The sequence below is a fragment of the Pterocles gutturalis genome, unplaced genomic scaffold, assembly GCF_000699245.1.
Source record: "Pterocles gutturalis isolate BGI_N339 unplaced genomic scaffold, ASM69924v1 scaffold32871, whole genome shotgun sequence".
NCBI classification, from domain to species: Eukaryota; Metazoa; Chordata; class Aves; order Pterocliformes; family Pteroclidae; genus Pterocles; species Pterocles gutturalis.
In genome coordinates, this window is record NW_010106571.1 from 28760 (window position 1) to 43802 (window position 15043).

At 39.9% G+C, this 15043-nt stretch overlaps 1 protein-coding gene across 1 annotated transcript in view; it reads right to left on the bottom strand.

Moving 5' to 3' along the window:
• Positions 1-11220: 11220 nt before the first annotated feature.
• The window catches only part of LOC104472247 (coiled-coil domain-containing protein 169-like), a 28821-nt gene continuing 24998 nt past the window's right edge, over positions 11221-15043 (bottom strand). Inside the window, 2 exon segments of the mRNA XM_010087833.1 lie at positions 11221-11323; positions 14815-14891. Coding sequence (XP_010086135.1) covers positions 11221-11323; positions 14815-14891 — 180 coding nt within the window.

Genomic DNA, 15043 nt, shown 5'->3' on the forward strand with positions numbered 1-15043 from the left:
CCGTAGTATTGCCGAGCCTTGCCAGAACAGCAAGCTGTCTCACACTTGAATTATGGACATCTAGGCTAGATCACGACCTGCAGGATGACCTCAGGAGGTTCTACAGGCCAAAGCAAGGGCTGCTCAGTATTCCCCTGATGAAGTGCCTCATCCTGAAGTAAGTGGGGCATGGTCATTGCTGGGAACTTTCCACCCAGCCATGCAGAGCTCCATCCTCTGTCTTCACTAGTAAAAATACTGACCCAGCGCTACGCAGGTTTACTGAGCCTTCCTCCCGATCAAAGGAGCTAATTTGATTACATAATGGCCTTTAGAAAGCAAATTTAAAGTAATCATCATTAGCTGAACCACTTCTCCTTTCAAAAGTGTTTTCCCAAAGGCTCAGCTCAGACGAATGGGATGTCATCTACAGAGCTGTACAGCTTGCCTGCAATTTCCACCCACCATTTTGAAGAAGATACCTGATAGTTAAAGGTACAATACAGCAAAAAGAAAGAAAATCCTCATCTTAAAAATCAAGAAAATCCCCTTTCAGTTAGATAATTGTCACCTGAGAACAAAATTACAGGTATTGCAGATTTTTTGTGGTTTGTCATGTAATTAGCCTCAAGTTTTTCCATATGGTGCAAATCTCTTCCAAGTGGGCAGGCATACTGAATGTGTGCTTCCCACTGAGCACTCTTGCACTGGGAACACTGGTAACACTGATGGTGATAGGTACTCACAGAAAGGAATACCTGTATTCCTCTGTGCTGAAAACATTGCTTTCAGTAGCTGAAATGGTGCCTTGTATCTGAAAATTCAAAGACAAAACCAAGACTCATAAATAGAATATCAGTCATTAAAAGTCATCAGAAACATTTGGGATGAAGTATCTCCTACAGATTTGTTTTCATGACTTTTTTGTTGAAAGTAAAATACACATATTAGAACAACAAGCATCAACATTTGGTAGTGTGTTTCCATATTTTTCCATAGCAAATAGTGTCCTTATTCCAGGGAAGCTCCAATCTTAGACAAGGCACATGTCCTCTAGGCTGCTTTTGATTTCTTACCTATTCTACCAGAAAACTCAAGCAGCTTTTCTCAAAAAACATCTGCATTTCTTAGGTTTGTGATGCCACTGACCAGTTAAGAGCCAGGTGCCTCAAACTTTAGCATTCAAGCATGATATTGGCACCTTTAATGCTTTCACCACAGTGAAAGTGTACATTTGTGACATGTACAAAAAGAAAAGGCTTGTTTGATAAAAGTGTCATACTTGGAGAGGAAATCTGTCAGTATTTCTGCACCACTGAAGAAGCCTAAACTTATCCTTCCTGAGAGTCACCAGCCTGACTAATCAGCTCATAGACAGAATACTTCTGATATCAAGGTTTGGTTAAAATTGTCAAAATTACAACTTCAGGCTCTTTAATATCAGTTGTGTTTAAGGTCAGTGAAAAAGCAGAAGAGGGAGTCTGATCTGTTATATTTAAAGTAATGCTTCATGGGCAACAACAAAGAGAAAGAACTGACCCGGTAAGAGCATCACTCCCAGAGACGTAAATTTGAGAACTGTTGATTTGCCAGAGAGAGGGCACAAAACCTCTTCAGCATTCCTCATTAAGAATGAGACCTTTCCCTTTCACTTGATTATGATTAGTTTCAGTCTTCTTGCATGCACATACATTTCATAACATAAAGTGGTATTTTAACAAAACACGTATTTTATTTAACCATTCCAGCAGAACATTTTCTGTTTGTCAGACACCAATGAATTCTGGATGACTGTGGAAGACACGTATGTTGCAATTTACATGCAATGACACCAGTGACACAGTTATTTCTGCATTACAGAAAACTCCGTTATCAAGAAATCATCAAAAGGCTGACCTGTTCCAAAGACATTTGAGCAATCTGAAACGGAGTACAGCACAGAATTTTCTGGTTAAGCTGCATTTCATCACGTAGTGGCCAATAACGGAACCAGAAGCTCTCCCCAGAAATAGCTTCCCTACTTGGTTTCGGAAAGATAAAGCAGAGTTGAAGGGAGTTCTCCACCGATCCCGGTCATCATCTTGACAATTGGACTACTGGCTGGCTGGCTTAGGCATGCCCGCATTCAGCATCTGAGTGCTGCAAATCTCACCCTTCAATTTCCAGCTTTCTCCGTTTAATGTACAGAGAGCATCAGTGGCAGATTCCCTTTTTGGAATCTAACTTTCAAGCCCTATCTAATTTGAACCCTCTTTGAATCTCTTCTGTCAAATCCTTTTTAAATCTGGCTCTTAACATAAGCCTTAACAAAGCATTCTACATTATGTTCTGTTTCACCCTCTTTTTGAGGATACAGGAGTCCACTGGATACTGTTAGACAGTCTAACAGTACTGGGCAAGTACCTCAGCTATGCTTACACTCCACAGCTCAAAAGGAACGCCAAAAGCATACAAGTTACTTTAGAACATCTTCTCTCTCTTTTTTCTTTGTATAAGAATTCAACCAGTCCATGAAACTTGTTAAGCTTTATCTTTGCAATAAATTATGCCCCCAGCAATCCTCTTTTCTTCTGTAGAAGAAGCATCTTCCTTGCCTCTGAGCACATTTTTAGATTTAAAATAGTCCCTCAAAGGTATTTCTTAACTAAACCTTTCAAAGGCTTTTATAGCATAACCTTCCTCCTCTCCCCCTGCTTTGTACCAATGCTTGTTTTAAATTGGTTTATATGAAGATCAATACTACTGTGTTTTTATAGAAATGTTGAACTTCCCCTCAAAATAACTCATGCCAAAGCTTGTATGGGCCAGTTTTGTCTTCCACTGCATAAGTCTATTATTTATATTTTTTGGTTGTTTTTTTCAGGTTTTTCTTTTTGCACAGTATCAGAGCTATGGCTGAGAAAGCAGCAGAGTGCTGTTTGTCCTCTGTAGTGTCAGCACGTTCTGTTTTCCATTTTCTGGATCTTTGGGCACAGACTGTTCCTTCTTTCCTCTTTGGTAAATGCTATGGGCACTGCCCCTAAATGATAGTTCCCTCAGACCACACAAGCAGTCCATAGAGCCATAGAAAGCAGTAAAATTCAAGTATTTTCCAGTTCAAGTTTTGATGGCAAAAGGAGACAGGGCAGATAGTTCAAATGCCGGTGGTGGCATTAGGAAACAGATGGTGCTGGGAAATTACCAGGCCAGATAATAATAAATGACCTCTTCCTTGGCTCAGGCTTGCAGGTGACCAACTTTAATAAAATGAGATGAAGGAATAAGTTTGCAGTACTGTGAAATGCTACAGTGAGAAAGTATGTGCTAGAGATAACCAGAGAACACAACAAGCAATTAAAGCAGGCAGGGGAGACTACTTGGAGGAGGAAGGCAGGTATTTTTTGCCCAGGTTTTTTGAATATCTGCCATGAAAACTGCTGTAACACCCCTCACCGAATGCCAGCCCAGGGGGACAGTGTGAAATGACAGATCTCTGCAGAGACTTTAGCACAAGTTCACACCTCTTCCACCTCTATATTCTTCCTGGCCTTTTCAGGACATGCTAATTACAATGATGTCCACATAGTGACAACAAGCCAGCAATGGAGAATGCTCTGCTATTCTGAGTCATGACATACTGCCAGATGCTGATATCTAACATTAAAAGAATGTGTGTTGCTGTGATTGTTGAATTTTCTCCTGTTGTCCCACCTGCAGAATGTGTGGCTTCAAGTTACACGTGAGATCTTGATGTGAAGGCCAGAGGGAGGGCAGAGCGAGTGCATGAACCCACCACAGTAAGGTAACACGTACACATGTGCCATGTGCTAAAACCGTAAAGCCTGGACTGCCAGTAACAATCTGGGGCATGATAATCCCTTAATGAGCAACAGCAGGTGCTGAAGTGCTTAAAGTAAATCACTCCTGCATTTTAGCGAGTTGTTATTTATGTCATCGCTATCAACAAGTGCAAATCTGACAGGGTTGGCGGCAGCCAGTGACCTCTGCTACTGAGGGCTGGGAGCTGCAGGGGATCCCCGAGCAGGCAGGGCAGGGCAGGGCAGGGACTGTCCCACTGCCCCAGCCGGGAGCAGGCAGCCAGGGGCACTGCGAGCAGCCCCAGCCCTGGGCATGAGGCACCTCCCTGGGGACAGACACAGCTGGGACTGGGACAGGAGAGCCCGCGCGTGGGGCTGGGGATCAGGCCTGGTGAGGGGAACCAGGGTCAGACACAGCCCAGGATGGCTGAGGCATCGAAGCGTTGCCAAGGAATTTGAATGTGGATTTGTAATATGAAGTTTTGGTCTTTTAATTTTGATTGGGTTGGAAAGAGGTCTCTCTCCTGTCTCAGGCAAGCATTTTGTTGATTCAGATTGTTAGGAATTCCCGTTACCCCTCCAGTTTAGTATGTCTGTGGGTACATCCAGAAACATCAGCCACTGGAGAGATATTCATACAAATGAAGAAACATCAGTTAAGGCAGCAACTTGGTGCTTCACTGCAGATGTCCAGAGTGGAAAGCACAGGACAGACATATGGTCCTCCACTCTTCTTCTCACCAGTCATGCGAAGGACACATGTTCTCACACCCGTCCAAGCCAGGACGGCCGTGGTGGTACAGGAGCAGCATCCCTCCTTGCTGTCCAGGTAGTGATGAGAGACCAAAGGCTTGGCCTGAGACATGATTTCTGTTGGCAGTCTAAGGAAAGGAAGATGATTTCATCCAAACATTTTAAGTGTATTTGGACAAATTATCCTTGCCATAGAAATATATTGTACTAATGAAGTTATGCTGTCAGCCACTGCAGGCCTGGCAGGACTTACAAACTATTTTAATCCTCCAAGAACACATTTGCCCAGCCAATAATTTGACTTGTCATTAGTAAATTCCTAGCTCAGCTTTTTAAGAGACAGGAACACAGAAAAAAGTATTGATCTCTAGGTTATTGATTCCTATCACAATAGCATCAGATTTCTTTTAAGGTCTGTAGCAAATTGATCTATGGGCTATATTTTCCCACCTGTATATTGAAGGTCCATAGGCTTTAGAGAGGGCTTTTTAGAATACTGCAGCAGCTTGTTGCTTTGATTTCAAAGCTGCATGGAGCTTGCCAAATCTCTTCAAAGGATAGGGAAAAAAAAAGGTAATTTGTCCTTGTAAGTGCTGATGCAACATGAGAATAGATCCGCAGGCCTTGTAAACACAGTGCTTAAAGAACAGGTCCTCTGTTGTGTGCTGGGCTGCTGCTAAGAGGAAAAGATCAACTCAAAGAAGAGTCAAATTGCAGCTCAGTATTTCTTCTTGGCTCAGACTCTCTACCGATCTTTGTGTCACTCTCCCTAACCAGAGCAAGAAAAATAAAAGACTTTTTCAAGAACAGGATTCCACCTACCTAGGTTGAATTCAACCTACCTGTCTTCATGTTAGACAGATTTGTCATCCTATATTCTCTTTCTAGTCAGTGGAGAGAAACCCAGTAGATGTGTCATCTGATCCATTTTAAGCATCTTAGAATGAGAGGAACTGCTCTGTGAAGGTATTTTTTTCCCATTGACTACACACGGAGTATACAGTGATTAGTTCAGACTTAGATGTATGGATTTTAAGCCTCCAGTTGGAACAGATCATTCCCACACTTTTATTTCCTTATTTTCCCCTTCTGCTCTTTTTTAAGATGTCTCAGTATCCTATTCCTAATCAGCACAGGATGAATCAAGGGGGCACACCCTTGTTGCTTCATCCTTCCCCCAAAATAACCCTTCAGCTGTGCATGATTTCTCTGCTCCCCAGCCTGCGTTGCTCTGTTACACCACATCATTCCTTAGCAGATTCCCCACAGACACTTGCTAGTTGTGGGGAGTGATCAGACAGCTGCAGGAGGAAGCGCCTGTTGTACAGAATGGTGGGGGAGCAAGGCGTGTCCTTGGCCACACCTCAGAAGGGGTCCTTCTGTTTTCATGGCTGACATTTTTTCCTTCGACAAGATTTGCGCAGCAACTGGTGACAATGCTGAGCTGTGTTCATTGGGAAATACCCTGAAATGAATCTTCACTGGTAATTCTTTTCAGTAAGATGCAGCAGCCACAGCTGTTAAGTTTCTGCACTGACACAGCACCAAAGTCATCCATTTTCATTGTAAGACAAAAGAAAACCCATTTGATTTAAGTCAGGCTTACTTAGGCTCATTGTGCTTTTACCAATTGGCCTCCTTCCAGTGCTGGTGCATTTATCTTCATATCACTTTTCAGCACCAGAAACATGCTATTCTCTGCACTTTACAGATGGGTTCCTGAAGCAGAGTTCATCTTCTCCCAGGCAACAAAAGGAGGGGTGTGGAACTTTACCAGCCTGGAAATAAAGCTCTGCTGCTTACATGAGGGAAGACAGCACCAAGGAAGTCTTTGATATGGAGTCCTGAAGGAGTAGAGGTGATCCTCAAACATGGGCCAGGCAACAGAACACTCCTAGCTGCAAAATTTGAAGAAACTGCATTGCCTAGACCTGGAAGCCCAGCTCTAACTTAGGAACTGCCCAGGTACCACTGGGTACCAGCATAAGCAGCTGTTTGGCCTCTCCTAGCAAAGTGCACTGAAGCATCTGCAGCAGGTCAGTACTGCGTTCTCAGTCCTGTTTTGTCCCCAGTTATAATGAGCAAAGGAACTTCAGCTGAGGGTGATCCCCCTCAAATAATCTGCCTTTTTAGAGGGAGAACTGGAGATGCTCAAAATGGTCCTGTGGTAAGGGGAGCAGACAACTGTCCTCAGCCCTCAGCTCCATACCGTGGGCAGGCAGAGTGCAACTCCTGTTACCATGTTACCACCATCAGGCGTACATCTCTCTTCCTGTCAGTATCAGGTGACGTGCCAACATCTCTGGTCATGCAAAGGATGTCTGAGAGTTTGGCAAAGAGCATCACAAGCACTACAGGAAATTTCTATAAAATAACGGCAAGGGCACAGCTAAGCCAGATAGCTGTTACCTGTTCTGCCAGCCAGAAGACACAAAACACACCTTGGTTTGCCTTCGTGAGAAAACTTGCGGAGTCTTGACTTTTTAAGAGGATGCTGCCAGCTACACAGAGCATGCCACACTGAGCACAGGACTGTGCTGGAAGCCACCTGTGTGATAGGCAGCACCCAGAATGGATTCAGAGGTTAAACCCATTCCAATAGTTCAGCTGTTACTGGTTGTTGCTGAAAGGACAGCATAAACTGGGTGTGCCCTTTCTGTGGAGTGGTGCATTCCTTTGTACATAGAACCATTGGGAAAGCCTGGTCCCACCTGCATGCTGCTCCTGTAGACATGAGATACTCATTTGGGCTCTATGTGGTTCTTAGTAGTTTATGGGACAGATTAGTGAAGTTCAGGAGAACTGGATTCCAAGCTGTAACCTACAAGGAACTACATATAATGTTTGTATCTTTGGAAAAGAGGGTTAAACTGATCTGCCAAGTTAAACAACATACTGCCACCTTTGAAAAGCCTCATTATCAGGTCTAGAAGTGTCTGCCATTAGTGTGACACTTGTATGTAAAGAGATAAAACTGTCGCAATTAACTTTGATTTTCATCCACAGGCTTTACTTCTGCTTCCAACCAGAGTTCGTTCAAATTACTGTTTATGTTTGACACCGATCTGGCAGCAGCAGCAGAAGCTTAATAGCATAGAGATTAGTTTATTTAGTTATTTATTTATTTGCTTGTTACTATGTCTGAATCACATTTCTAAAAATGTCTGCACAGCATTATTTCATCTTTACCAGTGGAGATAGGATAACAGAAATCAGGGAAGCTGTGAACTGTACCACCGACTCAGTTATTTATATGGAGAACCCATTAAACAAACTATTTAAGCAATGAAATATTTCACTTATTGTTAATAATATCATGAATATGAGGAAGCTCATCACCCAAGTTCTCTGGAGTCTGTGGTTATGCTGCATAATTACATAATAATCAACCACACAGTCAATGCCTATCCAGCAAACATTTTGATTTTATTCTATCATAGAGGAATACAGTGGTGTATTCCTGTACTGATTTATTAAGAAGAAAGAATCATGACTCAATACCATCTTAAATCATGAGACTTTAAAAAAAAATGATATTTTGGGTAATAAGAAATGTTTGCTTACCAGCATTTGAGTTTTTTAATTCATATTTTCTAGCAACAATATGGGTAAATACTTAAAATGCCACAGTTACCTCAAAATCATGATGCAACTGCAATCAGTGGAGTTACATGAGTAACTACATAAGGGAAGCATACTCTCAAGTCCCAAGAGTTAGGACATCAAATTTCTTGATCCATTAATTAAAGGCACTTACACACTAAAACCAGGACATCTGGAATCCCCATTACATTCTTTGCTGCAGGAAGAAGTTTGGCCAATTCAAACCTTCAGCTCTAATCCTATCTTCCTCTGATGTTAAGCTCTGTTCACCCACTGACCACAACTGTCAACAATTCAATTTCCCATTTTTGTCTCCAGATTCGTCCACTGTTTAGAATATGATGCACAGAGAATTTAGAGGAGACAGAATTTACCTTACAATGGTTAACAGCATTGCAAAAAATCACCCCATCACAAAATCAGGGAAAAATGAGACTTTACTACACTCCCATCATGACTTTAAATAAAACTAGCTCTGTGATTCAGTCTTCTATTCCTAAAATGAGAATAATAGTGCATACTGTGCTTTGAAGAATACTCATAAATGCTCTGAAATATTCATCTAGAAGATACTGTATAAAGACATGTAACTGTTCATTGCTGCAAATGTAAACAAACCCCAATTCACAGCACAGTATAATACTAGCGAGAAAAAACTGCACAAGATAAATCCAGGAATTTCAAAACACTCATCCATCCAAAACCACCAAACCAAACCAAACAAAAAATTCCAACATGGTTTGGGAAAGCTACCAGTGTCAGAGTTTTATTCAGGTCAAAAGAAACAACACAACACTTTTGAAACCAAAAACTATCTTTTTGCTGTCGCAAAGAAACTTGGGTCATTCAACTTGTATCATCAGAGTGCCCTTATTTTCAGAAAGGCAGGAGGAAAATGAAATGCCAAGTAATTCAAAGCGTACAGAACTACAACCATTTTTCACAGCAAACATTACAGCTGGACACACAATCAGAATGGTCAAACACACGTTTTAGGGCTTAACTATCTGAGTCTGAAATCCTCAGATTGCTCCTGGCAAGCTGAAACAGGGACTAAGTAGGACATAGTCTGCTCCTCTCCTCAGGTCATTACTGTACCAAACTGTACCAATAGATGTTTCTTTTTAGGCTTTAAAAAAAAAATTCTCTTTTAAAGTCCTCAGTGAGGACTACTCATGAGGGAAGCATCCAAGTCTCCCGGTGTGAATAAACACCGTTCTGCCATATTTGTGCAATGTTTCCAGTTATTTGGAGTGCTACAGGGACCAGACTTGAGCGCATTGACTAACATTCGATTCAGAGACAGCAGTAAGAAATGCCTGCTGCATGAATACAAGAACTGGATAATTTTCACTACTGCAGATGTCCCTTGTCTTTTACACCAATAGGACCATTATGGTGATTTTTTCCATCTCCTTCTCCAGAATGACAAATGCCAGCACAATCAAAATTTGGAAATTTTCCATGTGAAAAACAGGAAGAGGAGTGCTAACTTAATCATCTGTGCTACACTTTCCTCACTTTGTGAGGAAAAAACTGGCCAGGCTGACCACCTTGCTTATGAAAGAATGATGCTAGGTGCATCATGGTAACATTAGAAATATCTGTAATAAATCCCACATTATGTAAGAGAAGAAAAATGGGTCTTCCACACTGAATATGCTGTACAATATTACAGGTCTTCTTTCTCTGCATTTCAGAATGACATCATTGATCTTTTTGTATGAGTTTAATTACAGCCTCACTTTAATGCTGCCAGTAGTAAGGTACTGCTCTTAAAGAGGCAAAAAGCTTTATTAGACGCTGAAAAGAGCTAGGGATGCTCTTAAAAATAATAAAGGGCAGTCAATCAATCACATTTGCTCTGCCAAGAGCTTTTAAGATGCAACCCCAAGGCTCGAAGCTTCATTACCAAAACATTTTTCCTGTTGCCACTTAAAAAATTCTGTTGAATGACTAAAATATAGGTAATGAAACTGCAACAATAATTGCATGCTTAAGAATGAAAGTACAAAGTAGTTCTACTTTCATTGAAGAGATTATTTTAAAGAATGGCACTATTTTGGACCCTAAAAATACATGGATCAGTGCCACTGAAGAACACTCAGAGATTTTTATGGAACCCAGACTGTGGATACAAAGGTTCACTTGAGAGTTTAAATTTCAAATAGCAACGTAACAATATCAGGACACATAATGTGTTGTTGGACCCAGGACATGTGTATATAGCATTTAAAAGAAACAACCCCTCCACAAGAGAGGGTCTGAAGAATCCTTAATCAAAAGTGCTCCATTTTTCTTTCATTTCTACTTTACTAGTGCCTGAAGTAGCTGGAAATGGTGCTGTGCTTCTTAACCATGCAGACAGAAAGTGGTGGTCAACACAGGATCTGCGGCAAGACAGCTTTTAAAAAAGTTAGATTAGGAGGTGTTTTGTCTTTTCTGCTCAAGTAAGAAAGCTCATGGAATACAAAACAATTTTACACTGCAAAGGGACTCTACTGTATGGTATATAAGAATTGAGACTGGCTAGTAAACTATGCTGTCAGTCTTTTCAAAAGACAAATGAAAGGCATGTTCAGCTGTACTAACATCAGACCACTTGAGAGGCTCTCTTTGCTGCCTATACTGAATGGGGATGCCCTTGGAATTTTATCTGAGATTTACTGGTTTGGGTGGTGAGATAATACTTCAGGTTACATCAGTCTGCTTTTTTTCTTTTTCTTCACTGAAGAAGGTAAAAAATGTTAGAGGCTTGTTTGTTTTCAATGGTGGCAGCGCAGTCAAACAGTTCAAGGATCTACCTAGTGTGTAAAGCCATTAAATGTTCTCCAAGGCTTCCAGCTCCCTGACACCCAGGATCACTGATGAGAACCAGAATGGAAAGGATCAGAGATCACCAGAACAAAGATGGCAACTAGAAGAACAATTCTGTTAGGCAGAGGAACACTTACATTAAGGCTGCCAAGAAGACATGCCAGTCTGGGTTTGGTAGTGTAATAAGGCACAAATACATTAATTTTCAATTTAGAAACCTTCTGTTAATTTTTTTAAAAAGTGATTGGAATTTATTGGCATTCATATTAAATCAGTGCTTTAGTTCTGGAAGCTGCTTCACTCCTGCAGTCTTTTTAATCAGCCCTTTTTGAGGATTAACCATCTTCGGGTTTCCTGGGACACGGTATCTCCCTCTGAAATAAAATGGGTGAAGTTAGTCACCAAGTGTTGCATTCCCTGTAAGCTTTAACTGCTAGAAATTTGCATGCTTTTTATATTTGCATAACTGATTACTATTGTGAATTAATAAACCTGAAACAAAAACCAAGTATATTTCTGGGTTTGCAGGCTAGCAGAGCATCTAATTATTCTGCATACAGACTCAATCCTTATCTCATGATTCCTGACTACTTCCTGTTACCTAAATGATGGCATTTAAGGAACATGAGCAGAATGCTAAACATTTGCACAAAGAGAATGATAACTGGCTAAGGAGATATTTTCATCAGTTATATAAACCCTGTTAGGAAATGGAAAAACACTTCATGGGTTCATGTGCAGGTATTCCGCTCTGGAGAGCCAAATTCTTGAGCCCATGAGCACATAGGAAATGCTGCAGCAGATTTTTTAAGTGGTACTCATCGTGGATACATACACCATGTATATGAAACCTGCTAGAGCTGTTTTCATCTTGATCTTCTAAGAGAAATCTGTGGGAATGAAAAACAAATCTCCGAGGGCATAAATGGTGATTCCACAAACTGGAAGGGTCATTCTCATGGTCAAGCAGCATGCATCTCTGGTCTGCTCTACTCTATTCTTGCAATGTACCTTTGTTTCTCTCACTGTTCATTACCACAGTGGACAGACAGCACTTTACACACTCTAACAACAATGTACAGGGTTTCAATGCCTTTCTCAAGTAAAGGCTTGCTGAAGGAAAATACATCAGAACATCACATCGTTATATTCATGATCATAGCCAGAGAAATACTTTGCTATACAGTAGAAGCTGTGATGACATAATCTGTGCAAGTTTCAAATTTCTGGGCAAACAGCCAACAAAGTTGTCCCTAGGCTCTCTAGTCTTCTTGAGCTTGACACAACCTTTGTTCCAGCTCTTACAAACAGTCATGGTCTTAAAGGGAGAGCTGCCCATCCTAGAGATGGAGCTACTTCTACTCAGAGTTTGGAAGATCAGATCCCAAGGTCCCAGTTTGCTCAATAATCATTTGATTATTCAAATTCAAATCAACTGATAACTCAAAACTGATTGATTAATCTGTAGATCACTGTAGAGTGGGACCAAGTAGACAGCATATGTCTGCATGGTATTCTGCAGGCAGCAAAACCTCTTTACACTCAAAACCAGATGGACTTGCAGACTTAGAAGCCAGGTAGCTGCAGCCAGTGTAGTGTTGAAATTGAGCTAATAAGCCCTGCTATATGCCTTAGTATAACTGTAAGGGCTCAGAATGACATTAAATTCGTGCTCAGATGCCATCAGAGACATGAGTCATCAAAACAACCATGTTTTCCCAATTGTCAACTAGCCTATTTTTGTCTTGTCCTGTGTAGTATCATAAAAAGCACCTCTACTGAACTTGGCTTCTATGTCTGGATGGCCAGGAAATTGAATGTATCAACGATTAGTGTTCACAATTAATACTCAAAAATATTTCAGTGTTGCTTTAATATACAGGTAGGGTTTTCCATACATGTACCTATAGTTAAACATTAAGCAGAGTTTCTTAGTATGGTTTGAAATCCAGAAGGCAGGCATTTTCTGAAAGGGCAACAGAAGTGAGATAAGAAGTCTGGACAGAAAAATTTTAAATAATTCTCAATAACATGTTTATTTTCAACCATGCAGGTCTTCTCTTATTCAAATGAAATTATTTCTCATTAATGTCAGCTTGAATGAATAATCTTCAGGCTGCAAATCAAAACCTAATTAAAAAGGAATAACATAACAATAGCTGTGTTAACCTCATGATGATCAAGGGGTGCTTACTTACATTCTATTATTTCCTTAAAATACAAACTATGCCAAATCCCCATTCTTATCTCCATGTTGCCAACTAAGACCTAAGTTTCACCTGAAACTTCTGAGTCACTGGTTATAAAAGCCAGTGCTTTGCAAACTGGGTCCTTTGCTACTAAGGACAATTTAAAAGATGAACCATTCCCTTCATGTGCGTAACGTACTTTGAAAAGTTAAAAAAAAAGTCCTCTGAAGGAAAATGCATTGAAAAAGGATATTTTGTTACAATATGCATCTTCTGAGACCAGCAATTACAGAATATTTTATTTCTTTTAGGCTTTATTTTCTTTTGTTTGATATGAAGAAAATTACAGAAACACAATGTCATATAATTTCAGGGTAAATAGTTTACTAAAATAAATTATAAAAAAACCTTCAACATAATCACAGGTCAGTTCTAACCCTCTGCAAATTGCAGTATCTGGCTGATGATATTTAATCTCCCAGCAGAGACAGTGAATTCTTCTAGTTCTACCTTCCTGACCTTCTCCACTTGAGCCATGTTAAACATCACTGGGGCCAGAAGCAACACACTGTCTATGTACGGGGTACCTCAGACCCACACAGTGTTTTTTCTGTATTGAGAAACTTCAGTTACAGACTGTAATTCATATTGTACTATGTTAAGTCATATTCCATTAATATCCTCTCCTGGAGCATGAAGATCCACTGTTCCAATTTATGAAATCCTATGATTTTGTGCTTACACAGAATGAAAGGATAAAGCTGGTAAGAAATATGTCTACACAAGTTCATGCTTATAATATACTCATTACATTTTCAGATGTTCCCAATGTGTAATGTGTTTGCTCATTTTAATAATATAGGCAAGTGGGTTTGTGGAAGAGTATTTACTGCGAGAAACCAAACTAGCTCAGACATACTCTAAAGTATTTGGGAGAGTTCCAAAAGCAAATATTATATCGGCCTGCTTACACACTTTTGTATGCATCTACTTATGGCCACTGGAAGCAGGATACTGGGTCCAACACACTTTTGAGGTGATTCCCTATATTCTTCCTACTTTATATTATTAACATTTTCAGTTCTGTTAAAAAATAAATCTCCAATTTCAAGCCTTCTCACAAGCACTACAATCAGAAATTCATTTTATTTCTATATAGCTCAGAGCAAGTGGGCTCCTTTCAAATTTAAATTTCTAACCCATATAACTAAACAGAAATCTGTTAAACAATAAAGGCTTTTTATATTGTAATCTAAAATCACTCAAATTATCATCCACAAAAAGATTTACAATCTCTATTGGCTAAAAAGGACCAAGAAAGGCATTTATTTAATTGATTTACTCTTAATGGACTAAAGGGTATACTTGCTGCTCCCAACTCTGCAGTAATATAGAAAGAAATGATCCATTATAAATGCACGTTGAAGGGGAAGAATATCAGAGGTATTGTAAGATTTCAAAAGGCCACTTAGATACATCTATTTTCAATACTGCAACATACTTAGTATTAGATAAACTGACTGAAAAGCAGTATCAAAAATGATGTTAAGATTAATACTTTCTCAGTAGCATTATGCTCAATGACTTTTACCATGAACAGAAAGTTACAATATTCAAAACATAGTACTTCACAAAAAATAATAAACCAGAAAACAAAGAATAGAAAGGAAATTTACCTCAGTATCTGGTTTTCTCCCTTGCTTGTCAGAGCATCTGGTTTTTGCCTTTCAACAGTTTTAAGTTTAGCTGAGGTCTGCAACAGCCAAATTTTTACAAAACAAGTTAAATCCTAACCACAATCACGATTAAGGAAGTAAAATATTTCCAAACTAATTTTGACCAACTACGGTCTTAACTGCCATAAAGTACTTTAAGCACATATTATAGTGATGCCTTGTTGATTTG